The 26,464-nt window shown below is 40.1% G+C and overlaps 1 protein-coding gene across 1 annotated transcript; it reads right to left on the reverse strand.

The window, feature by feature from the left end:
• Positions 1–1,791: 1,791 nt before the first annotated feature.
• On the reverse strand, positions 1,792–3,600 carry LOC148044315 (vitelline membrane outer layer protein 1-like). The gene is made up of 3 exons (XM_087721163.1): positions 3,386–3,600; positions 3,042–3,136; positions 1,792–2,395 (listed from the first exon to the last, which is right to left on the reverse strand). The coding sequence occupies exons 1-3, from the start codon at positions 3,548–3,550 to the stop codon at positions 2,110–2,112; spliced, it is 546 nt and encodes a 181-aa protein (XP_087577289.1). The 5' UTR covers positions 3,551–3,600; the 3' UTR covers positions 1,792–2,109.
• Positions 3,601–26,464: the final 22,864 nt, after the last annotated feature.

Below are 26,464 nucleotides of genomic sequence, written 5' to 3' on the forward strand. Positions count from 1 at the left end.
GATTTGCTTAAGAAATCCTAACCGGGGAAAGACAAAAGACACTCTGTCTAACCTCTCTCTCTGTCTCAGTATTTTCATTGAAGATATTAAAACGTTAAAGCAAGAAAATGGACCTCCCCGCGCCCCTTTTACCTCATTTGATAAGAAAAGATGACCCAGTACCATAGAGCTGCAGGAAATACTAAGGCTAGAGAAGTAGCGACTGTTCCTTCCTCAATTTCACGGAGGGGAGGGGCACGGAGATCCGCATAGCCCTTAAAAGCTGGCTGTTCCAACAGGCCTGGGGCTAAAGACTTGAAACCCCACTCGAATGGTTTGACTGTTGTGTTTTTAACAGTGTATGACTCTATGTTTGTAACTTGTCTGTCTCCCCCCCCCCTTCAACTGTGAGCCGCCCTGAGTCCCCTCAGGGAAAAGGGCGGCATACAAATAAAGTATAAATGAAATGAAATGAAAAAAATGAAATACTTATCTCTTCCCACTTATGACTATAACCACATTGCTTGTATATTTAAATTTTATATTTTATTTTTTCCCAATATAATTTGATTGTTTGTTGATTGTTTCCTAGTATAATTTGATTGTTTCCTAGTATAATTTGATTGCTTATTAGTAACATGTGACTATTACTAAGTGTTGTATCTTATGATTCTTGATGAATGTATTCTATTTTATTTTTCGTTATGTACATTGAGAGCATATACACCAAAGAAAAATTAATTGACCAATAAAGAATTCTGTTCTGTTCTGTTCTGTTCTGTTCTGTTCTGTTCTGTTCTATTCTATTCTATTCTATTCTATTCTATTCTATTCTATTCTATTCTATTCTATTCTATTCTTGTTGGAAACCATTCTCTGATCTCGTGAATTTGAGGTAAGATGCTGAAATTCTGCTTGGTTGGTTTATTGTGGATGTTTCATTAAAACAAAGAGATATCTTCAGTGCTAGAAGTGAGGAGGGTTTGATTTCTGTTTACGTAACAGCTTTGATGGTGGAAGTGTAGTTTTCTTCTTAGTTGTTTATTGACCAGCCTTTTGCTTACTTCTTGATTGTTTGACTGAATTGGTAGTTCCTGGATTGGGAGATTGTTTATGACTTCATTGTTGGTCTGGTATTAATATCAGTTAACAAAAGGACACATTTTCCTAGTGGAATTAGGCTTGTGGTCATGTTGGGATAAGCAGCTGAGAGTTCCTCATATTCACAAGGTCAAGGGATGGCTTTTCAGTTCCAGACCTCAGGAAGAGGCATCTTGCTTGACCTTTGATAAACTTTCAGCTACCTTCAAGAAGAAGCTAAGGATGGACCATTTCTGAAGAGTTTCAGGGCAACATGTTCTTGAGTTATTTAGATTTAGGGATTTTAGTTATATTTCAATTTATCCCAAAGTGAGTTTCTGTCAATTTGTAAGCAACCAAGAGCCTGATTAAGTTGCAATGATGTACACATGAAATCAATAAATACATAAAGATAAAAATTCAGAGCCAATGAAAGGCATGGGATTGGAGGAGAGACATTTTCATGTAAGTGTTTAAAGAACAGAAAAGTAGTGATTTGGATAAGTGATGATTTTTCAGCTTTGTCTAAAAAGAAAACTTTTGAAGCTCATTATCCACATCTAATAAAAACACATATATCATCAATTTTTGTTGGTTTTTAACTGGTGCTGGTCCACCTATAGTTTATTTTCTTTGTATTCTCTGAAGTGAAATGCAAGAATAAATAAACCCAAAGAAATACATACGTATTATCAGGGCCCAAAACGTGGCTCAATGAAAGAAAGGAATTACTTTGAAGATGCAAAACAATTTTATTTGCAAGCAAGACAGCAGTAGTACAGAATTACAGTTTGCTTCTGTGACTTGATTCAAAATAATAGAGAGGAGATAATCAATCTTTGCAATGCTTGAGGTTTCTGCCACCACATTTTTTTCTCTCCAATATGAGCCCATTTCAAAATACACAGAGGGGTGGGAGGATTACCTTGTACTACCACATTTTGCACAAACATTTTACTCTCTCCTCAAGTTAATATTAGACTATAATTAACAGTTTTTGGAAATGGATAGCAAAAGCGTATTTCCACGTGACAAAACATGTATCAGCCATTAACAGCAATAAAAAAGCACGTCATTGAGTGCTGTGTCATCACGCCTGCCCTGTCTTCCCTCCACCTTTGTTTGTATCCCACATATACCAGGGCAGCGACGGCTCCATGGGCCAAAATCACCCCAATTCAGGCCATGGCCCGTCATGACTAGACCATCACTGCAGGAGAACTGGATGTTGTTAGCTGCCGTATCATCACCCCTTCCTTGACGGCCTTCAACTCTCAGAGAAAAAGAAACCAGGTGGCCTGATTTGCAGAACTGGGTGATGGTCCATTCTCCCCACCTGCCAATAAAAGATAGATGCACATCTCTTTGGTTTCTTGATTAAGTTCTTGTCATCAGGCCTCAAGACTCAAGCATAATGGCTAAAATCTGGGACTAGGAACCTGTTGAATTCTATGTCTGAGTATCAAAATTCATTACCTCTGGGACTATAATTGACTTTTGACTTAACTCGTTGGGCTGTTGTAGGGGGAGAAAAACAAGGAAAGTGGATCTTGTGGCTGCTGCCATAAGCTTCTAGGGAAAAAAATAAGGAATACAAATTGCAGGCAGCCGGCAGGCAGCAGAAGTAGCATGCAGTACAGCCTTCAAACCACTGTACCACCAAGGGTCATTGAATCAATAAAGGGGTGTTGGGAGCATGAATGAATGTCAGGAAAGAGCAATGAGCACGTCAAGAAAGGCCAAAGGTTGGAGATACACTTGCTGTGGTGCACAAAATATTAGCAGCTATTTTGGGACTTCTCCAGAATAAACAAGTCTCCAACCATGTCTCAGCTTCTAATTCAGAGAGACCATTGCACAACAGTGCATGACAATCAGCTTTATTAATTCATTTATTTCCAGTGCATCCCCTTCCAAAATTAATAGCAATCAGTCATCTCCTCACAAGAAAATAATATAGGACAAGAAAGATGGTTACTCACGGTCCAACTGTAGACTCAATTGTTTTGCCTTTCTTACAGTACAAACGGATTCCATTCAGAGCTGTATCGTCACCTTTCCCTTGGCGTGGTTCTACCTAGGAAAATGAGACTCTGATAAACTTCCAGATCAGGCCTTGGTTTCGTTCAGCCTTCAGTTCTCGGAATTTCCAACATTTACCCATCAATATGGGACAATCGATGCCTCTCTTTGATTATGGAATCAAAAAAATGTTAGCATCAACACATATGTTATGGCCTTTCTTAAAACACAAAGTGGAAAACTGAAGAGTTAATTTCAAGGAAATAGAAAGAAGTAAAAGACCATCTGAAAAATAATTTTTTACCTTCAGGGAGAAGCCATTTGCATAGTCTCCCTGGCAAAACTCACTTGGGCCCCAGTCACCCCAGCGACCCCCATTTGGTACAGTGAGTATATAACTTCCGGCTTCAGTATTCCCCAGGCAGCAGGAGATGGTCAGGAGAAGAGCAGTGCTGACAGAGAGATCCATGGAAGAGTAAACCAGTTGGCCTCTTGAAACAGAAATGTCTTCAGAATTTGTGACCTCCTAGAAACCAGGACTCTTTTATAAGTATCTGCAGTACCACCCTCATGAAGTCATGATTTACAATTCATTGGTCTTACACTTAAATCAGCCTTAATTCTTAGGAACTTCCTGGACCACATTCTCCACTTTCATTGGCAAAATTTCAGAAGTCCTTCGTCTCTGCTTTCTTCTTCCTAGAACAGGACTCGAGTACATGCCAATCTTAACCACTACACTGAATTTCCTGCCACTCAGTCCGAACAAAAATGTCACTTACTGTAAACATCAATGTCGCATGAAGTACTAAGTTTTTAAAAAATAATCTTGCCACTTACTGAAATTACATCCTCTGTAATTAACAGCTTAGAGGATTTCTGGGTGATACTCAGAAACCAGAAAGTCAGGTTAATGGTAAACTCAAATACATAAGTTTATGAATCTTGCAGAAACTTTTAATTCAGTAAAGGCCGGGGGGGGAGAATGACACTTATTCCCTGAAAAAGTCAAAGCCCCCCCCCCCGCCATTTCCCCATGGTCATTGAAAGATGCTAGTCTCTAGTTCTTCTTGAAACTAAGACATAAGTCAAAAGAGGATATGCCTGATCAGCTAAAAAGGACCTTAGAGGACCTTCTAGTCCAGCCCCTTGCTCAAGCAGGAGACCCTATACCATTTCAGACAAGTGACTGTCCAGTCTCTTCTTAAAAATCTCCAGTTATGGAGCGCCCACAATTTCTGAAGACAAGCTGTTTCCCTGATTAATTATCCTCACTGTTAGGAAGTTTCTCCTTAATTCCTGGTTGCTTCTCTCCTTGATTAGTTTACATCCATTGTGTCTTGTCCTGCCTTCGGCTGCCTTTTAAATAGATCCCCCGCTTCTTTGTGGCAGCACCTCAAATATTGGAACACTGTTAACATGTCTCTTGTAGTTCTTCTTTTCTCTAGATTAGCCAAACCCAAATCTTCCAACCTTTCTTCATATGCTTTAGTCTCCAGGGCTTTAATCATCTTAGTTAAACAACAATGTGATTCACTTAACAACTACAGTGGTCTGCTTAAGAACCATGTCCAAAAAGATTCATAAATTACCTCCAATACACCGATTAGATCCCACAGATTAGGCCTCCTCTGAATTCCATCCGCCAGCCAATGCCGGCTGGCGACTACCCGGAGGAGAGCCTTCTCTGTGGCTGCTCCGACCCTCTGGAACGAGCTCCCCGTGGAGATTCGAACCCTCACCACCCTCCAGGCCTTCCGCAAAGCCCTTAAAACCTGGCTGTTCCGACAGGCCTGGGGCTAAAGAGCTTTTGCCCCCCTCCTCGAATGGTATGGTTGTTGTGTGCTTTTAAATTGTGTATTGTTTTTTTCGTCTTTTTATCCCTTATCTGTATCCCCTTCCCTGACTTGGATTGTGAGCCGCCCTGAGTCAAGGAATACCTGTATTGATTATTTCTGGACCTGACTGTCAAGAATTGAGTCATCCAATTGGCTTTCTGACTAAGACAGGATTAGAGGTCCAGCCAATCTCCAGCCAGGGGTTTTAACCATTACACCAAACTGCTATCTCTCAGTCCTGGCAAATGCAACAACAACAACAACAACAACAACAACAACAACAACAACTCCTCAGTTACTGTAAACAGCTCACTGAATGTCTGAATCAATGTACCATGTTGTACTAAGTTAAAAAAATTGTAACTTACTAATTTAATGATTTCAGAAATTACATCCTCTATAATTAACAGCTTAAAAGATTTCTGGGTGATACTCACAAAGCAGAAAGTGAGGTTAATAGTAAGCTCAAATACGTAAATTTCTGAATCTTGCAGAAACTTTAATTCCTATAAAATCAGTCTGACTTGCTGAGCTAATGCTAATTCAGTATAAAGATATACTGAAAAATAATTTGCATAATTTGTATAATTTATTACAAGCCAAAAATGCATTAATGGACACATTTCAATTTATCTCCCTTACATTGCATAGAGTGGTAATTTCAGACACTAAAGGGAACAAAAACTGTGCCATTGAATGTAATAGATTTTGATGTCAACTTTTAGAAATCAACAGAATGCAACTTTAGAATGAGAGATAAAACCAGGTGGTCTTGAAAGAGTCCATTTACCAGTGGTGGATTATAACTGGTACTCCCTAGTACGGGTGTACCAGTGCCTGCCGGAAGCACCGGGTACCATTCCAGTACAGTGCTCCAGAGGGCCTGTCCGCCCGCCCATGCTCCTTACCGGTATTTGAGCTCTTTGGCGCTTCCGCGCACATGCATAGGGGGTACAGCGCCTGCCGGACGCTCCTCCAAGCAGCTGGAGCATCGCAGAGGGATCACAGAGGCGTCACGGAGCATCACAGGAGGTAAGGACATGTGTGCGCATGCTGAGCACGTTCATGTGGTGGACGCCGGGCCCCGTTGCACCGTACTGGTTGCACTGGGATCCAGAATCCACCACTGCCATTTACATATGTATTAAAACTGGAGGTTTTCCATTAGGTCAGTGTTTCAAATTTGGCCATTTCAAATAGATGTACCCTGGCTGAGGAATTCTGGAAATTGATTTCAACACAGCTTAAGGTTGCCAAGATGAGAAACATTGTACGTAGCATGTGTCATTCTAGGTGAGAACAAGGAAATAAATCAATTATTAACATAATCCTTATCTTAAATAAGGACTTACTTATTTTTTTTTATGGTTCAAAAGTTTTATTTCTTTTAAAACAAACATTTCATCATTCCTCAATCAGTAAGACATCGGAATACAATTTTTTGTGTGTCAAAATAGTTCTAGTTTACCACCAAATTCTTGTCTAGCCTAAAGTATGCCCCCCTCCCTCCCCCTCCCCTCCAACCTTCGTCCTCCTCCCCCCCCCCCAACTTCCCAGAACCCGTACAAAGTATGGATTTTTAACAAACACAGTCTAAAATCTATTGAGAAAAAAGAAATAAAGAAATTAATGACATCTCTACATTGATCTTAGCTTCTTCTTGCTGAGCTAACTTTAAACAATTTAAATCATTTCTGATCTTAAGCGTAGGCTAACTGGAATTTCTTGGTCCCATATTTCTTTTGTATATTGTCAATCCATTTTTTCTAGTCTCATTTATATTTCTCATTTGAGTGATCTTTAAGATATGCCAATATTTTAGCCATCTTGCCACAGTTCTTAAGTAAATAACTGCAGCTGGTATTTTGTATTTTGTATAGAATCTTTTTTTTAAATAGTCTAAGACAATTTTTAAAAAAGAATCCACACAGAATAAATTGAAGTAAAATATTTCAAACTATTCCACATGGAATAAATTGAAGTAAAACTATTTTTAAAAATTCTATGCACAATATATTTCAAAATATTGTGCATATAATTTTTAAAAATGGTTTCACTTCCATTTATTTTGGATAGAATCTTTTTTTAAATAGTCTAAGACAATTTAAAAAAAGAATCCACACAGAATAAATTGAAGTAAAACATTTCAAACTGTTCCACACAGATTAAATTGAAGTAAAACTATTTTTAAAAATTCTATGCACAATATATTTCAAAGTATTGTGTATAGAATTTTTAAAAATGGCATCATCAGAGGATTTTTCGATTTTGGCCTTAATGGCATTTGTGCAGATAGCTTGTTTTTGCGCAGCCAAGATTAGTGACTCTGTTTCTTTCTTTAATGTACCAGTTATTAACCATAACCAAGTTTGTTCACTGTCCACTTTATCTTTTATTTTTTCCAGAAATTGGCCAGGCAGTGCTTTGTTCTCCCAACTCTCCATTCTTGATTTTATCACATCTTTTCCGTATCATCATCATCATCATCATCATCATCATCATCATCATCATCATCACCATTGTACCATTGTATCTTTTATTCCAAACCCTATTATTGAAGGTTGTGTTGTATTAGTATTAGGCTCCTGAACAATCTGATAAACACTCTCTCTCTGGGAGCATGTGGGTATTAGTGCTAAGCTAAATTGCAAAGGAACTCATACAAATTCAGTTTTAATGCACTCCTCACCAACATATCAACCCCAAAGAAGGTGTGGCTCCAAGAAGACTCAGTGAACATAATTGGACATTGTTTCCATCATAAATTTTTTACTGCCTAAAATGCTATTCAATTTTATTAATTGCATTACAGTGAGGGCCTCCCGGTTCAGGTAGAGACGCAACTGGTGCACCAGGCAAACCTGGGCAAATGCTCCCCTGGTCACAGCCGATAAGTAGTGTTCGAAAGTCAGCTGTGGGTCCAGGAGGACTCCCAAATTGCGAACCCTGTCTGAGGGGCGTACTGTTTGACCCCCCAGCCTGAGAGATGGAAAACTTGGCCAATTAGTAGGAGGGAAACACACAGCCACTCAGTCTTATCCGGATTGAGTACAAGCTTGTTAACCCCCATCCAGGCCCTAACAGCCTCGAGGCACTGGCACATCACGTCAACCGCTTCACTGAGTTGGCACGGGGCGGACAGATACAACTGTGTATCGTCCGCAAACTGGTGGTATTTTATCCCGTGCCGTCGAATGAACTCACCCAGCGGCTTCATGTAGATATTAAACAGGAGGGGGGACAGGACCGAACCCTGCAGCACCCCATAATTCAGGGGCCTAGGGGTCGATCTCTGCCCTCTGACCAACACCGACTGCGACCTGTCCGAGAGGTAAGAGGAGAACCACCGTAAAACAGTGCCTTCCACCCCCACCTCCCGCAGTCGTCGCAGAAGGATACCATGGTTGATGGTATCGAAGACCGCTGAGAGGTCAAGGAGCACTAGGACGGAGGCATGACCTCCATCCCTGGCTCTCCAGAGATCATCGGTCAGCGTGACCAAAGCGGTTTCCGTGCTGTAGCCAGGCCTAAATCCCGACTGGAAGGGATCTAGATAATCGGTTTCCTCCAAGGACTGCCGGAGGTGAAAGGCCACCAATTTCTCAACAACCTTCCCCACGAAGGGGAGGTTGGAGACTGGACGATAGTTGTTTAAAACAGCTGAATCCAAAGATGGCTTCTTCAGAAGGGGTCTCACCACCACCGCCTTTAAAGCGGGGGGAAAGAACCCCTCCCGAAGGGAGGCGGTAACAACGGCCTGGATCCAGCCGCGTGTCACCTCCCTGCTGTTAGCAACCAGCCAGGAGGGGCACGGGTCCAGTACACATGTGGAGGCACTTACGGCTCCCATGGCCTTGTCCACGTGCTCAGGGGTAACAGCTTGAAAATCAATCCAGTGATGTCCATCCAGATTCTCCCCTGGTGCCTCGGCTGGCTCTGTGCAATTGGAGTCCAGGTCCATCGGAAGCCGAGGAACTTTATCCGCGAGGAATTGGACGTAGTCCTCAGCTCTGCCTTGCAAAGGATCGCTCGTATCCCTCCTATTTAGGAGGGAACGGGTTATCCTGAACAAGGCGGCTGGGCGCGAGTCAGCGGAAGCTATCAGAGGCAATGTGTGTTCTTTTTGTCGTCCTGATTGCCCGAAGGTAGACTTTGATGCTGGATGTTAAAAGCGCTCAGTCTGACTCAGACTTACTGGATCTCCATCGTTGCTCTAGGCGTCACTTTCGGCGCTTCATCTCCTGGAGTTCCTCAGTAAACCAAGGAGCCCTCCTGAATCCACTGCCTCGGATCGGCCGTAAAGGCGCAATCCGGTTAAGAGCCTCTGCCGCTGCTGAATTCCAGGCAGCAACCAGAGTCTCCGCCGGACTGTGAGCGAGGGTATCAGGAACAACACCAAGCTCCGTCTGAAAGCCCAAAAGGTCCATAAGGCGCCTGGGGTGGAACCACCTAATCGGTTCCTCCTCCCTACAGTGGGGGTTTGGTCTCCGAAAGTCAAGCCTCAGTAGGTAGTGGTCCGACCATGACAGGGGTAAGGTCTCGCTACCCCTCAAACCAAGATCACAACTCCACTGTTCCGAGAGGAATACGAGGTCGAGCGTGTGACCCGCCGAGTGAGTCGGGCCCGAATTACTTGGGTCAAGCCCATGGCTTTCATGGAAGCCATGAACTCCTGCGCTCCATCAGAGTGTTCACCGAGCGAAGGCAAATTGAAATCCCCCAGAACCATAAGCCTGGGGAACTCAATTGCCAGCTCAGGTACTGACTCGAGGAGCGAGGGGAGGGCTGCTGCAATGCTGTTGGGAGGCAGGTACGTTAACAGCAAGCCCACTTGACCCTTGAGGTCCAACTTCACCAGCAAGGACTCACACCCGACAAGCTCCAGAGCAGGGATCCTACGAGGTACTAGAGACTCTCGAATAACAATAGCCACACCCCCACCCCTTTATTGGGGTCACAGCTGATGAAGCACCTGAAAACCCTCTGGGCACATTTCAGTGAGGGGGACTCCTCCCTCCGGGCCCAGCCAGGTTTCAGTAATACATGCCAGGTCTGCCCTCTCATCTAAAATTAGGTCCCAGATGAGGGGAGCCTTGTGAACTACAGACCTGGCATTTAGCGACAGCAGCCTGAGACCAGGGTCCTGATTCTCACACCATCTGGCCTTGGAGTGGGACTCATAGGGCCGGAAGGAGGGATCTCTGTAACGTAGCGAGCCCTCCTTCCCCGGTAATGGCCAGCCCTAAAGTCTCCGCCATATCTGCCCCTCCCTGTTAGGACCGTAATGCTCCGGCCCACCCCCGTGTCCATAGTGAATTTTCACTTACAGGAAGCTGAGACTATTACTTTTCAAGTACTGTAAGATTTCATGTGAAACCTCAGTAACTGCTTATTTAAACATTTGCAGCTTACAAACAAATTGCTTTCTTTGTAAAATACATTTTTTTCTAAAATATAATTGCTGGAATAATTTTTTTTAATTAAATGCTTCTATTGGGTCAAACAATATTTTTTGGAATGTATAAACTTTATGTCAATTTTAGAATGCAAACTTTGGTCATAAACATTTGGTCCTAGCCATATTCCAGAAAGAAACTCCACCCCATTTTTTTTTGTATTCAGAAGCCTTTCGTGTCACGTCAAACTTTCTGTTACATACTGACAGTCAGTATGGTAGGTTCCACCAAGGTCCATGGATCTGGCGGGAAAATACTAAATGGTGATTGGCCGAGCCGTTTGAAGCTCCCTATAAAAGGGCTGCCATCAAACAGAGCGCTGCTGGATTGTACATAGTTGATTCCAATAAAGAGATGTTGTTTGTTGCTAAGCCTGAGTCTGCCTCATCCATTCACCCGATTGAACACTTTCTGTATATTACAACAGTTTTTCGAAAGTACATTAGCCTCCTTCTTTGTAAGAAAATGTGAGCAGAAGTTCAACGGAGAAACTGCAGCAAAGACCGACCTTGAACACATAAAATTATGAAGTCTCGGTAATCAGACATCATCAGAGACTGTTAAACAGCTGGATCCCACATTGACAGAATAGATTCTGAATAGATTTTACATACACAGACACAGAGAGAGAGAGAGAGAGAAAGAGAGAGAGAAAGACAGACACACACACACAGACACGCACACACACACAGAGACACACACACACAGACACAGACACAGACACACACACACACTACCCACAAGCAAAACCCTATAGGAAATTAGAAGCTGCTCCAATCCTGCTCTTTTTTTTTGCCCACTGAAGTTTATTCTGCTTACCTGCTTTGGTAAGTGAATATTAAGTTATGAAGTTCATTTGCTATTTATCATATTGATGCAGGAGGGGGTGCACAGGTAAACCCACCAGTGGCTGGCCAGGTTAGGTGGTCTTAATAGAATGGACCTTATAAATTCATATTAGCTTGGCTTTTCATTCTAGTGCCCTGGAGTCCCAAAGTTGACTTTTAGATGGAGTGAACTTTCCAACTTCCTCATAAGTATTAAAAATAGGGCTGAACAGTGTGGCAAGACCCTGTAAAGGAGGGGCACAGGAAGCCAGACGTGGATGAGAGATAGAACAGAGATAAAAACTGCTGACAGCTTAAGACATTATAGGAACTGCTCTTTCTTGCATTTTTCCTATCTACTTCGCTGTAACATTCCAAATGAACTTCCCCTTTTCGAAATGTCATGCTTGTCTCATGTATGGAAACACCTTGAGAATGCACAGTGTGGAACACGGCATAAAAGTAGGATCCTGGGCAGAGCCCAGGCAGTTCAGATTTTGGTGTGTGAACATGCTGAACTCGATGCATCCAATAAACCTGTTTCATTAGTCTCCCTCTTTGTAAGACAATATAACCAGAAGTTCAACGGAGAAACTGCAACAAAGACCGACCTTGAACACATAAAATTATGAAGTCTTGGTAATCAGACATCATCAGAAACTGTTAAATAGTTGGGTCCCACATTGATAGAATAGATTCTGAATAGATTTTACATACACAGAGACACACACAGAGAGAGAGAGAGAGAAAAAGAGAGAGACATACACACACAGACACACACAGACACACAGAAACACACACACACACACACACACACACACATATACTACCCACAAGCAAAAGCCTGCAGAAAATTAGAAGCTGCTCCAATCCTACTCTTTTTTTTCCCCACTGAAATTTATTCTGCTTATCTGTTTTGATAAGTAAATATTAAGTTATGAAGTTCATTTGCTATTTATCATATGTGATCATAGTTCCCCACAAAACATTCCAGCATTGCAGTAAAAAATACAGTCAGTCTGGCGTCCGGGGCGGGACCTTGCTGATGGCGGCAGCTTAACGAGCTGCCCCCGGGTCCCTGGCTGCGTTATCTGCCTAAATACCTGGTATATGGTGAAAAACCACGAGACGAACAAGATAAACAGCAAACCACACAACCATCAGATAAAATGTATCATCTCCCTCTCCCGGAAGGGCAAGGAGTCAAAGAAAAAAGATCCAACCGTATGACCACCAGACAAACGGATAAACAAGCTACTATGCAACAATCTCAACAATCGTTGGCCACTGATCAAGGAGCTACTGCAACAAGCTCAGAAGCTGTGGGAGGAGCCAAACCAAAGGTGAGACAGGCCTTGCGGGAGGCTCTAAAAAAGCTTCAGGCAACCAAAAATGACAACTAAGATTTTGACATGGAATGTTAACGGACTGAACTCTCCACAGAAAAGAAAGAAAATATTTCATTATCTCAAACAGTTTAAGAATGATATAATTTGTTTGCAAGAAACTCATATCAAATCAACCGATCAAAAATATTTGTTTAACCCCAAACTGGGCCAACATTTTGCGACCTCAGCCATGGAAAAGAAAAACGGCATAGTAGTATACTTAAGAAAAGACATTAAAGCTGAGCTAATTGAAGCAGATCCCTTTGGAAGATATATTGCATTAGATTTAATCCTAGAAGGGAAAAAGACGTTACTTTTGGGAATTTATGCTCCTAATCAACAACAAGATGGATTTTATAGAAATCTCCATGCTAAATTAGTACAGTGGGACTTTGAGTCTTGTATATTATTGGGTGTCTGGAATGGCGTGATCGACACCAAAAGAGATAAGAAGACATCTCGCCCGAACACCAAATTCCGAGCTAAGTTACCAAAACCTTTTTTTGACATGCTGGACGACTTTGAATTGCGAGACGCTTGGCGCGAGAGGCATGCAGAAGAATATGACTTTACCTTTTTTTCCAATAGACATCAATCTCTTTCAAGGATTGATTTTATACTAATTACAAATGATTTACTTTGCAGGGTGAAGAAGACAAAGATTATGGCGAGAGTTCTTTCAGATCATAATCCAGTCTGGATGGAATTGGGAAGGGTAGCCCAGGCAAGAAGGTCCTGGAGGTTGAATGAAAACTTATTTAGATATGAAAAGTATGTTAATGATTGTAAAAAATTGCTATCGGAATATTTTGTTCTCAATATGAATAAGGGTACATCTATGGAATATGTATGGGATGCAAGCAAAGCGTATATGAGAGGAGTATTAATGAATATAAACAAAATACATAGACACAAACAAGGGCAAAAACAAAAAGAATTGGAAGAGGAAATTAAAGGGAAAGAGTCAGAATTAACATTGAATCCAGGAGATACAAAGATTAGGGAAACAATTGCTATATTAAAATCTCAGTTTGATATGCTGATCTCTGACCAGGTAGCCACCAGTTTATTATATGCTAAACATAATACTTTCTGCAATGCAAATAAACCCGGTAGGTGGTTGGCTTATCAGATTAGAAAAAAAAGGAAAGCTCGAAATGTATCCAAATTGTGTTACAGAGGGAAGGAAGTGTTTCAACAGGAAGAGATTCGAAAGGTATTTCGGGAATTTTTTACAGAGTTGTATAAAGGGGATAAAATTAAGGACGGAGATATAGACAAATACTTAGATAAAGAGAAAATCCCCCTAGTTAGAGAAGAACATAGGCATAAGCTGAATCAACCTATAACCTCTGGGGAAATTTTGCAGGCAATTAAACAATTAAAGTTAGGGAAAGCACCAGGCACAGATGGTTTAACAGCTGTTTATTATAAAAATTTATAGTTAGAAATGGTAGAACCCCTCAGAGAACTATTCAATAAAATTCAATCGGGAGGGAAAGTGCCCCCTTCATGGAAGACTGCGTTCATATCGTTGATACCCAAAGAAGACCAAGACCTTACCCAACCAAAAAATTATAGACCTATTTCATTACTCAATGTAGATTATAAAATTTTAACTAAAATATTAGCAAATAGGCTAATGGTGGTAATTCAACAATTGATACATACCGATCAAACTGGTTTTATACAGGGCAGACAGATGAAGAACAACGTTAGATTAATTATTAACGCTTTAGAATACCTGGGAAAGAACAATCAAATCCCGGCCGCATTCATATTTTTGGATGCGGAGAAAGCCTTTGATCGAGTTAATTGGCAATTCCTGCTGAAGACATTGCAAAAAATGCAGATAGGAGATGGCTTTTTACGGTCAATTGGTGCAATATATCAGCAGCAAACAGCCCAGATCATTGTCAATGGAAGTCTGACAGACTCCTTTCAAATTGAAAAAGGTACAAGACAGGGCTGTCCTCTGTCCCCATTATTGTTTATTATAACTTTGGAAATACTGTTGAATAAGATACGGGGCTTGGGCGGTCTAAAAGGGATTAAGATTAGACAGCAAGAATACAGAGTCCGTGCATTTGCGGATGATCTGGTCATAATATTGGAACAACCGCAGGAATCTAGTAGGGTATTATTGAACACGATCAATCAATATGGTCAAGTCTCGGGATTTAAAATAAATCTAGGAAAAACCAAAATATTAGCTATAAATATGACTATCAAACAGAAGGAAGAACTGGGGGTGATGCTAAGATGTGAGGTAGTTAAAAAAGTTAAATATCTTGGAGTTAATATTTTAATCTCAAATGGGAAATTATATAAGCATAATTATGAACCACTTTGGCATAGTATACAGTTGGAGTTGAAAAGGTGGGAAAAACTGCATTTGTCCTTGCTGGGTAGAATAGCGGCAGTAAAAATGAACATTTTACCAAAAATTTTATTTCTTTTTCAAATGTTACCAATACTTAAAAGAGATGCGAATCTTTCAGAATGGCAGAAGGGTATTAACAAATTTGTGTGGGCAGGAAAGAAGCCGAGGGTAAAGATGAAAATAATGCAAGATGCACGTGAAAGAGGAGGATTGAAATTACCTAACTTAAAATTATACTACGACGCAGTGGCTTTATCTGCAATTAGTGATTGGATTCATCTAACTAATGACAGAATTTTGAATATCGAGGGATATGACTTGTTATATGGTTGGCATGCTTACCTGTTATTTAACAAAAAAATGGATAAGAAATTTAAAAATCATATCTTAAGAAATGCTTTATTGCGGGTTTGGAAAAAATATCAACATAAATTAAATGATAAAGTGCCCATGTGGGCAATTCCTAGACATGCAATTGAAAATATGAATGTAGAACAAAAACACGATAGAACCACCTATAGACAACTTCTTATCTCAGAAAGAGGGGTGATGCAACTAAAATCTTTAGAGGTACTTAAAGAAGAGAAGGTAGTTCAAACGTGGTTTCAGTATGGTCAACTACAGGCTAGGTGGAAAACAGATCAAAAAATTGGCTTTGTAAAAGTTGAGGATAATTTGTTTAAACAAATAAGAGATCAAAGCTCAATGCATATAAAGAGGATATATAATGTACTAATACAGATGGATTCTGAAACGGAACTGATTAAGGATTGTATGATAAAATGGGCTCAGAATATCGAGGAACCAATAATGCTTGAAACATGGGAAAGAATCTGGGTAAGAAATGTGAAATTTACACAAGCACAAAACTTGAGAGAAAATTTTTATAAGATGTTTTATAGATGGCACCTAGATCCTAAAAAGCTTGCCTCTATGTATCCAAATGTTCAACCTAAATGTTGGAGATGTGGTTCTTGTGATGCTACATATTTTCATATATGGTGGACATGTCGTAATGTCAAGGCATTTTGGATAAAAATATGGTGGATCCTGCAAAACATCTTCAAAAGAAGGATAAAATTCACCCCCCAGTTGTTTTTACTGGGTATATGTATTGACTTTACAGCAGCAGAGACTAATTTGGTTCTGTACTTAATAACAGCAGCAAGACTCTTGGTGGCGCAGTATTGGAAGAAGAAAGATTTACCTACAATTCAAGAATGGACTTTGAAAGTTATGAACTTAGCCGAAATGGCCAAAATTTCAGCATATCTCAAAGAACATTCAAACGAGAGATATAAACGAGACTGGAAAAAATGGATTGATTACATAAAAAGTAAATATGGGACTAAGAAACTCCAGATAGCTTATGCTTAGTATCAGTAACAATTTAAATTGTTTAAAATTTGGGTAACAGTAAGAAGCTGAGTTCAATGTAGAGATATTTTAGACTGTGATTGTCCAAAAGTTATACCACGTATGGTCTTTGGGAAGTCGGGGGGAGGGAAGGGAGGCGGGGATTTAGGGGGAGGGGGGAGGGGGGAAATACAATATGTGTTAAATTCCATGATTGTATTTGTATACTGTGGCTTTTCAATGTTAGTGCGAAAATAGAACAAACCGAATATACTGGAAGGTAATAGAAATATACCGAAGGAAAGAGTCGAGTGAAAGAAGAAGGAGGGTGGAGAGGGTGAGAGAGAGGAGGAGGAGAAGGGAGGGAGGGAATGGATTAGAGGGAGTGATAGGATTAGGGTTAGAAAGAAGGGGAAGGGAAGTAGGCGTAGAGGGGTGTGTGAGAAGGAAGAATGAAAGTTGGAGGGGGTTGAAAGAGGGTGTATGGTGGGCCAAGGTGGTATATTGGGTTTGTATTGTAGAGGGCATTTTCTATATAAGTGAGGGCCGTGTTTATTACTCAATGTTATATGCCCTGATTAAGCACAGTAAATATGTGATTGTATAGAATGAAAACATAATAAAATATATATATATAAAAAAAATACCTGGTAGATAAACTCATTCTTCAGGCAAAGAAGATGAGAGAGAGATCCAGCTGGCAAGAGATTTTCTTTGAAGTTTGCAGCTTTTTTTTTTTTTTGCTGCGAACGGAAGGGGGGCCTACCGAAGGCTGAATCACACCTCCGAGCCAGGAACTTCAGCCGTAACCACTACGGCGCAAAGTAAGGAACCCCCGCTTAGGACAATTTTTGATATATCTATTTGAGATTAATACAAGCAGAGTCCGTACCTGAGAACCTTATCTGTCCTTTTTTTTATTTTTTTTAAAAAAGAAAGAGCTTTCTTTGTGCATCGGGTTTCTAAAAAAATAAGCTCCTAAAATGGCGGATGCCACATTCTTAACTGTCCGACAGAGAGAAAGATCAAAGGAACAGCCAGATAGCATTCTCTGACTAATTAGTTTTGTTTTTCTGAAGAGCTTCCAAGATTTTTTTTTCTTATCAACTTTTAAAAGCTGTAAAAGCCTCCTTGTTAACATAGAGACATTCTAAACAGAGATGAATGTGAACTGTTTCATTACAATGCTAATCTTTTGAAACTTGCTTTGTTACAATGCTCTTTTCTGAAACCTTTTGAAAAACTTCTAAGAACAAATAAAGGGGGGACTTAATACTTTCTTCTCTCGCAAGCTACACAACGGGCCAGCAGAGTTTGAATAATTGTTGAATAATTGTTTGAAGAAAAGAAATAATGGCATCAAAATCAAAGTTGGGGAGACGTCCTGTTAGGAATACACCTCACGCACTTGGCACAAAGCTGCAGCTTTCACCCTCTACGCCCCCTACTGGAGATTCGCTAATGAAAGAATTTTTTTTGAGACTCTTAGAGAATTTAGAGAGGAGATAAAGAAATTTAAGGCAGACTTATATGATAATTTAAGGCAGACTTATATGATAGAGCCAAGGTGGCGCAGTGGTTAAATGCAGCACTGCAGGCTACTGCTAGATCAGCAGGTCAGCGGTTCAAATCTCACCGGCTCAGGGTTGACTCAGCCTTCCATCCTTCCGAGGTGGGTAAAATGAGGACCCAGATTGTTGGGGGCAATATGCTGACTCTCTGTAAACCGCTTAGAGAGGCCTGAAAGGCCTATGAAGCGGTATATAAGTCTACTGCTATTGCTATAAGCTTGATACTAGGATTGCCAAAACAAAGGACGATATGGTGGGACTTGTAACTGTATTGACAGAATATGTTGCTGGAATGGAAGATAAGCTAGAGGTTCTTGATGAAGCCAACACTAACTTGACATCCAAAATTGAAGTGGTGCAACAAAAAGTTGAAAACGCAGAAAAACAAATTGTTATGATTCACTACAAACAGATGGAGCTTGCATTAAGAGTCAGGGGGCTGCGTGAAAACGAACAGGAGAACTTGAAGCAGATTTTCTCAGAGGCCTTTAACTGTCTGGTGGGAAGACCGGGGATCAACTTTGACTGGCAGATCGAAAAAATTTATCGCATTAACTCTTAGGTGGCAAAACAGAGACAACTTCCTCGAGATGTAATTATATATTTTACTACAAGAGAGTCTAGAAACATGATACCACAAGAGTTTTATAATACCAGGCTACAAATTGGCGGACAGGACTTGATTGTCTTGAAAGAAATACCACCCCAAATGCTAAGAGCCAGGAGAGATTATGCTTTTCTAGTGGAAGAACTCAGAAACCGTCAGATACAGTATAGATGGGATGTGCCATTTGGTATTATAATTACATTTGATAAGCAAAAATATCGTCTCAACTCTGTATGGGAAGCCCGAGATTTCTACCATAAGACCCTGAAGGTGGGACACCCTGAATCATCTGGATCTGGAGAAAGACTACGAGAAGGACAAGATAAGCAGCAAATCACACAACTACCAGACAGAAAGCACCATCTCCTCCTTCCGGAAGGGCAAGGGACCAGAGAACAAAGACCTAGCTGTATGACTACCAGACAAATGGGAAAACAAGGCAGATTGCAACAACCTCAATAATCATCGGCCATTGATCAAGGAGTCATGTCTGAACTCTTTGCAGAAGAGAAAGAAAATATTTTACTATCTCAAACAGTTCAAGAACGATATAATTTGTTTGCAAGAAATTCATATTAAACTAACTGATCCAAAATATCGGTTCAACCTCGAACTTGGTCAATATTTTGTGACCTCTGCTACGCAAAAGAAAAATGGTATAGTTGTATACTTAAGAAAAGATATTAAGGCTGAGTGAACTGAAGCAGATCCCTTTGGAAGATATATCTCATTAGACCTAATTCTAGAAGGGAAAAAGACTTGATGGACAACTTTGAATTTTATACAAATTACTAATGATTTATCTTCTAGGGTGAAGAAGACAAAGATTGCGGCGAGGGTTCTCTTGGATCATAACCCAGTCTGGACGGAATTGGGAAGGGTAGTGCAGGCAAGAAGGTCTTGGAGGTCGAATGGGAGTTTATTTTGATATGAAAAGTATATTAATGATTGTAAAAAATTGCTATCTGAATACTTTGTTCAGAATACGAATAAGGGTATATTCAGGGAATTTGTAGAAGATGTAAGTAAAGCATATATGAGAGGAGTACTGATGAATATAAAATAAATAAATATATAGACATAAACAAGGGCAAAAACGAAAAGAGTTGGAAGAGGAAACCAAAAGAAAAATTTGAAATGTATTCAAATTGTGTTATAGAGGAAGGAGGTATAAAGGGGACAAAATTAAGGGTTTAGAAATAGACAGATACTTAGATAAAGAGATAAGGCCCCTAGCTAGAGAAGAGTACAGGCAAAAGTTGAATCAACAAATAACTTCTGGGGAAATCCTGCAGGTAACCAAACAGTTAAGATCAGGAACAATGTAAACTGCTTAAAGTTTGTGTAATGGTAAGAAGCTGAGTTCAACGCAGAGATTTTACTGACTTTTTTTCTTCTCTTTCTTTTTTTTCTTTTCCCTTTTTTTTTCTTTATTTATTTTTTTTAATTTTCTTGGTTTTAATACATCTTAGACTGTGTTTGATAAAAAGCTATACCGTGTACGGGCTCTGGGAAGTTGGGAGGGGGGAAGGGAGGTGGGCTCATAGGGGGGAGGGGGGAGGGGGGAAATATAGTATGTGCCAGATTTTTAAGTAACATGATTGCACTTGTATACTGTTGCTTTTTTAAAAATTTTAGTGTAAAAATAAGAAGCTGAATATATCGATAGATAGTAGAAATACACTGAAGGGAGGAGAAGAGGGAAAGAAGAGGGAGGGGTAGAGAGGGTGGGAGAGAGGATCGGAAGGAGGGTGAGATGGAAGGGAGGGAGTGTATTGGGAGAAAGGAGGGATAGAGGGGGAGGGGAAGTAGGAGAGGGGAATGTTGGAGGGGAGAAAGGAAAGTTGGAGGGGGAGAAAGAAAGGGTGTATGGAGGGTTGAAGTGGTATATTGGTTTTGTATTTTGGGGAGTATTTTCGACAAGGATGGCTGTGTTTATTGCCCAATGTTATATGGCCCCAGTCATGCACAGTATACATCTGACTGTATGAAATGAAAATGAAAAAATGAAAATAAAACATATTTGTATAAAAAATACAGTCAGTAGAAAATTAAATATTTATTCTGCTACAACGTCCTGCATGTCAATGACTACTTTAGCTTCAACCGCAATAATACATGGGCAAACAGTAGATTGAAACTCAAAGTAAACTGCTCCAAACTTGATTGCAGAAAATACGACTTCAGCAACAGAGTGGTCAACGCCTGGAATGCACTGCCTGAAACTGTTGTTACATCGTAAAACCCTCGTAACTTTAACCTCAAACGGTCTACCATGGACCTCAACCCAGAGGTCTGTAAGGGAGCGTGGATCAGTGCACCAGTATGCCTACCATCCCTGTCCTATTGTTCCCATTTATTTGTACTCATTTCTTATGCTGTACTTAAACCTGCTTATACTTATATGTTTACATATTATTTCATACTTATACTTGTTTTCTCATACAAACTTGACAAACCAAATAAAATAAAATAAATAAACATCAGCCTGCCTGCCTTTCTCTCAAAGCATAACACAATAGGTCACAAGTATACAGTATAGTATACAGTACATTAAGCTGTGCACACACAACCTACCACCATAACCACTGCCAATCTGTGCCTGTTGAAGTGCAGCCAACAGGTGTATCAACAACTTGGTTGAACATAATGTATGGTTGTAGCCATATTGGACAATGTGATTTTAAATATTGATTTTAAAGTTTACCTGACCATCTCTCCACATATCCCCTGTCAAATTTGGTGCCTTTCTTTGATTAGATAGAAAAGGGATAAATATCCCTATCAGTTCCTGCCAATGCTCAATAATTTGAAATCACAATGTCAGTATGTCAACATCAATCTGAAATACACATTTCTCATTCTTGGGGGGAAAAACAATTCCTGTAAAATCACAATGAGTTGTTGAATGCAACTAACCAGGATATATTATGTTAAAAACCATGTGTTGTTTCCTTTTTGTTGTATTGAACATAGATGTTTATTATATGTTTACATTATTGGACATTCTGATTTGCTTCCTATCCCTATTTACAGTACAAATTTCAAAAACTGAAATAAAAGATAAACTCTCTTTTAATAAACTTATGGTCTACTTATGGGGAAAGCCAATGATTGACCCAGTGGTGAGATTCAAATTTTTTCCCTACTGGTTCTGTGGGCATGGCTTGGTGGTGGTGGGAGTGTCATGTGACTAGGTGGGTGTAGCCAACTTGATCTCACTCACGGTCACACCCACTCAGTCATATGACCAACAACAAGTCACAGCCATAGAACTCGGTAGGAAAAAAAATGAATTTCTACCTATCTACTGTATTTTTCAGAGTATAAGACGCACCGTTTTGCCTCAAAAAAGAGGTTGAAAATCTCAGTGCATCTTATATACTGAATACAGCATTTTTTGCCTCCTGAAACCCCGCCCCTTCACCAAATGGCCGTGCATAGCTTGTAGGAGGCTTTCAGGGTGCTCTTGGGGGCTGGGGAGGGCAGAAATGAGCAAAAAATGGACCGTTTTTTGCTCAATTCTGCCCCCCCCCCCCCCCCCGCCCTGGAATACTCTACAAGCCTCCTAAGGACTATTCGTGCCCTTTTTTTGAAAAGAAAAGGCCCGGTTTTTTTTGCAAAAATAGGGGTCATTTTGGGGAGGTTTGCAGAGTACAAAAACTTTTTTAAAAAATTCCCTCTTCAAACCTTGGTTCGTCTTATACTCCAGGGCATCTTAATATCTGAAAAATAGGGGACTTGTTTTTCTGCCCAGGCCTGGCCTAATCTGTCAAATGGCCTCTTCCTGTATGCCGCCTGCTCTCCCTTTGCCAGTCCTGTTTCTGCTCCTTCAGAGGCCCCGGTCCTTTCTCGCTTCCTCCCCCATGACCGCCTCTTTCTTTGGGCTTACCTTCCTCCCACGGCGGCTGGTCCGGACTCTCTTTTTCAATGTGACTGCGAGAAGTCTCTCAACTGTTGCCTCTTGGTCAACTTCTTCCTAGCAGCGATGACTGGCTGGAGGCTGCCGAAAATTACCAGAGGTCTCAAACATGCCAGAAAAGCCACTGTCATCACCGCCCTGTTCTTCACGCTGGCCACACATGTACATCCCATTGCCTGCTGCACCGCTCCACTCAGTTCCGGCACAACTGAATTTTAAAGTTTAACTGACCATCTCTCCTCATATCCCATATCAAATTTGGTGCCTTTCTGGGAAGAGGAAGAGCAGGAGTAGGAGAAAGGTACAGGAAGAAGGAAGGGAAAGGAAAGGAGGAAGGAAGAAAGTAGAGAAGGGGGAGGGAGAAAAGAAAGGGAAAATAAGGTGGTGTTAAAACAGGAAGAAGGGATGGTAAACAAAGCAACCCAAACTGTATATTATAACCTATTAAATGAAATAATAAATGTATAAGAATGATAAATGTTAAAACACCTGTAACCAAATGACATGCTGTATGTGATGATGGTTTTTTTTGTGTGTGTGTGTGTTTTGTTTTGTTTTGTTTTTATTGTTGTGTGTATGTGTTGTCTATGTAATAAAAATAAATATATATATGTATTGCTGACAAGAGGAACTGCTGTGATTATTGTTTAATGTTGTATGGCCCCGGTTATGCACAGTATATATGTGGCTGTATGAAAATGAAAAATGGAAAATAAAAACATTTAATAGAAAACTACTGCAACGTGCTCTACATGGGGCAGCCCTTGAAGAGTATTCGGAGACTTCAGCTTGTCCAGAATGCAGCCGCGCGAGCGATCGTGGGTGTATCTCGGTTCACCCACGTAACACCTGTCCTCCGTGAGCTGCACTGGCTGCCTATTGGTCTCCGGATACGCTTCAAGGCACTAGTCGTCACTTATAAAGCCCTTCATGGTATTGGACCTGGGTACTTGAGAGACCGCCTGCTGCCAATTACCTCCACTAGACCGATTAGATCCCACAGATTAGGCCTCCTCCGAATTCCATCCGCCGGCCAGTGTCAACTGGCGACTACCCGGAGGAGAGCCTTCTCTGTGGCTGCTCCGACCCTCTGGAACGAACTCCCCATGGAGATTCGAACCCTCACCACCCTCCAGGCCTTCCGCAAAGCCCTCAAAACCTGGCTGTTCCGACAGGCCTGGGGCTAAAGAGCTGTTGCCCCCGTCTCGAATTGTATGACTGTTGTGAATTTTAAATTATATATTGTTATGCTTGTTGTTTTTTAAATTTTTTGTCTGTATCCCCCTTCCCCGGTTCGAGTTGTGAGCCGCCCTGAGTCCCCTTCGGGGGAAAAGGGTGGCATATAAATACAATAAACTGAACTGAACTGAACTGAAAAAGACAATTTTGCTCGCTGTGGCCAACTCGTCAGGGGACAAGAGTTATACTAATATTGCCTCGGAACAAGAAATAATAAATAAGATACTAACATGCGCAGAAATGGACAGAGTGACTCTAGAGTTCAAGGACAAGATGAGACAGAATACCATGAAATCTGGGACAAATGGTACCAATAGCTAGAGACGAGGGGAAAAGATGGTGACAGAAAAACACAGATAAGTTAAGAATTGGAAATATGGTATTAATATTATATGATAGGTAGGAATTGGATATGTATATGTACTGATAGTAACTATATAACAAAAGGGATTAGTGGATAGGTAATTTGACTGATTACACATACCTATATAATGGATGTAAACTGCTATTGTTGTAAAATCTAAGAACTCTATGGAAATGACTATGCCAGAAATATCACACTATGTCCAACCTTTTTATGTTTATTTAATAAAAATAACTTTTTAAAAAAAGTTATACTATATATATATATATATATATATATATATATATATATATATATATATATATATATATATATATATATATATATATATATATATATATATATATATATATATATATATATATATAAATAAATTGGTGCCTTTCTTTGATTAGATAGAAAAGGGCTAAATATCCCTATCAGTTCCTGCCAATGCTCAGTAATTCTGAGATGCAATGTCAGTATGTCAGCATCCGTCCTAAATACATATATTTCACTCTTGGGGGGAAAAAAACAATTACTTCAAAGTCACAATGAGTTCTGCGACGTAACTAACCAGGATGCATTATGCTAAAATCCATGTGTTGTTTCCTTTTTAATGTATTATTTATTATGTGTTTACATTATTGGAGATTTCTGTTTAGCTTCCTATTACTATTTACAGTGCACATTTAAAAACCAAAATAAAACATAAACTATCTTTTAATATAATTTTTTACTTATGGGGAAATACAATGATTGATGTGACCCAACATGAACTGTTTTATTTAGCCAGCCTATATTTAGGAAGAATCTTTATGGGATTATTTAGCTATTGTTTTACTTTCCAGCTGTTTACATTACCTGAGTTCTGCAGAAATTTTTATTTCGCAGAAATAGGGAACAGCCCAGAAAATAAAATTAAAATTAAAAACCCACAGTGTTCTGATCTCTCATTTAGAAAAAGAATTTGCTTGTAGGGACTTTTGTGAATGCCTTATTTCAAAGCGTAATTTCAGTGTGATGTATTGATTCTTGCCATGTTAACATTTAACAATATCATCTAAACTTTCTTAAACAATTCAGAGATCATGGATTAATTTCAGAGTTCATCGTGCTTAGAGGAATGGTTTTGAAAGCCATGACTGTAAAGAAATTACTCTCTGGATCTAATCTAAAAAGTTGATAATACTCAACCTTATAGCATAATTGTTTAGACCACAGCAATTCAATGTATGTAGGGCTGCTTTTAAAAACCACACAGAAGCTTCACTTACTACAAAATGTCATGCTTCTATGGTTGGGTGTTTGAAACCAGTTGAACCAGTGGAGTGTCAGCCTTGGGAAAACTCCAGACTAGCAATACCAAACCTGGACACAGACACTGTAGGGAAGCTGGAGAAAACAGGCAATAAAGTACAGCCTTCAAACCCAAAGACATGGAGAAAGAGAGCAAAGACCCTCAATGAGGGTCCTTCCCTAACAAAGGCATGCCTGTCTTAACTAAAAACAATGGGATGGAGCCTTGTTGAAGACATAGCTCTGACCTCTGTTTTCTTAGTAACACCAACAAAACCCAAACCTACTATAACAGACCCCAACCCATTGGGTTCACAACCCCTGGTGATCACCGAAAAGGAAGTGCAAGATCCGTTTCACAGACAAAAGCCAGGAGAAGCTCCAGACCCAGACAAGCTAACTCCATCTTGCATAAAGTCTGTGCTGAGCCATAAGCCATAAGAAAGCCATAAGAAAAAAATTGGCTACAGAAGTATAGTTGTCATCTTGTACCAATTATCTGGACATATCTCTAACAATCTTTGGACCATTGTATTTACTCCTATACTTAACAGTGTTGCACCCAGGTAAACCAGGGAGTGACCCAAACTATCTGAGAACATGTATGTTATTTTCCTTTTTTACCGTCAATACCTTTTAATTAGATCTTAATGTCAGTATTTTTTAACACAGTGTAAAAACTAATGTGTATTGCTTGTCTTTGACCGTAATAACGATTTACTTACTTACTTACTTACTTACTTACTTACTTACTTACTTACTTACCTTCTTGCATAAAGTCTGTGCTGACCAATTGGCCCACATCTTCACCCAAATTTTCAATAAATTACTAGAGATTTGCTATGCTATGTCTTGCTTCAAACACTCTACTACATCTTACAACATCTTGAATCTCCAAAGACCTATGCGAGTATTCTTTTTGTAGACTTCAGCTCCGTATTCAATGCCACCATTCCAGATATTCTTCTAACCAAACTAAATCAGCTAGCTGTATCTGTTCACACTTGTAAATGGATCATAAGCTTCCTAACATTCAGAAAGCAGCACTTGAAGCTAGGCAACATACCTGTACAATTAGCACAGGAGCCCCTCAAGGCTGTGTGCTCTCTCCACTTGTCTTCTCTCTATACACCAATGATTGCATCTCAAAGGAT

The sequence above is a fragment of the Thamnophis sirtalis genome, unplaced genomic scaffold (assembly GCF_051295495.1).
Source record: "Thamnophis sirtalis isolate CommonGarterSnake01/CBP01778 unplaced genomic scaffold, rThaSir2_p1.2 scaffold_8, whole genome shotgun sequence".
In the NCBI taxonomy this organism is placed as follows: Eukaryota; Metazoa; Chordata; class Lepidosauria; order Squamata; family Natricidae; genus Thamnophis; species Thamnophis sirtalis.

Bases quoted from the DNA above. Each gene is read 5' to 3' on its own strand.
- LOC148044315 (XM_087721163.1), bottom strand. From the start codon at position 3,550: ATGGATCTCTCTGTCAGCACTGCTCTTCTCCTGACCATCTCCTGCTGC. The intron at 3,137-3,385 runs GTAAAAAATTAT...TCATTTTCCTAG, and splicing joins CAAATGGCTTCTCCCTGAAG to GTAGAACCACGCCAAGGGAA. The intron at 2,396-3,041 runs GTGAGTAACCAT...TTTTATTGGCAG, and splicing joins ATTGAGTCTACAGTTGGACC to GTGGGGAGAATGGACCATCA.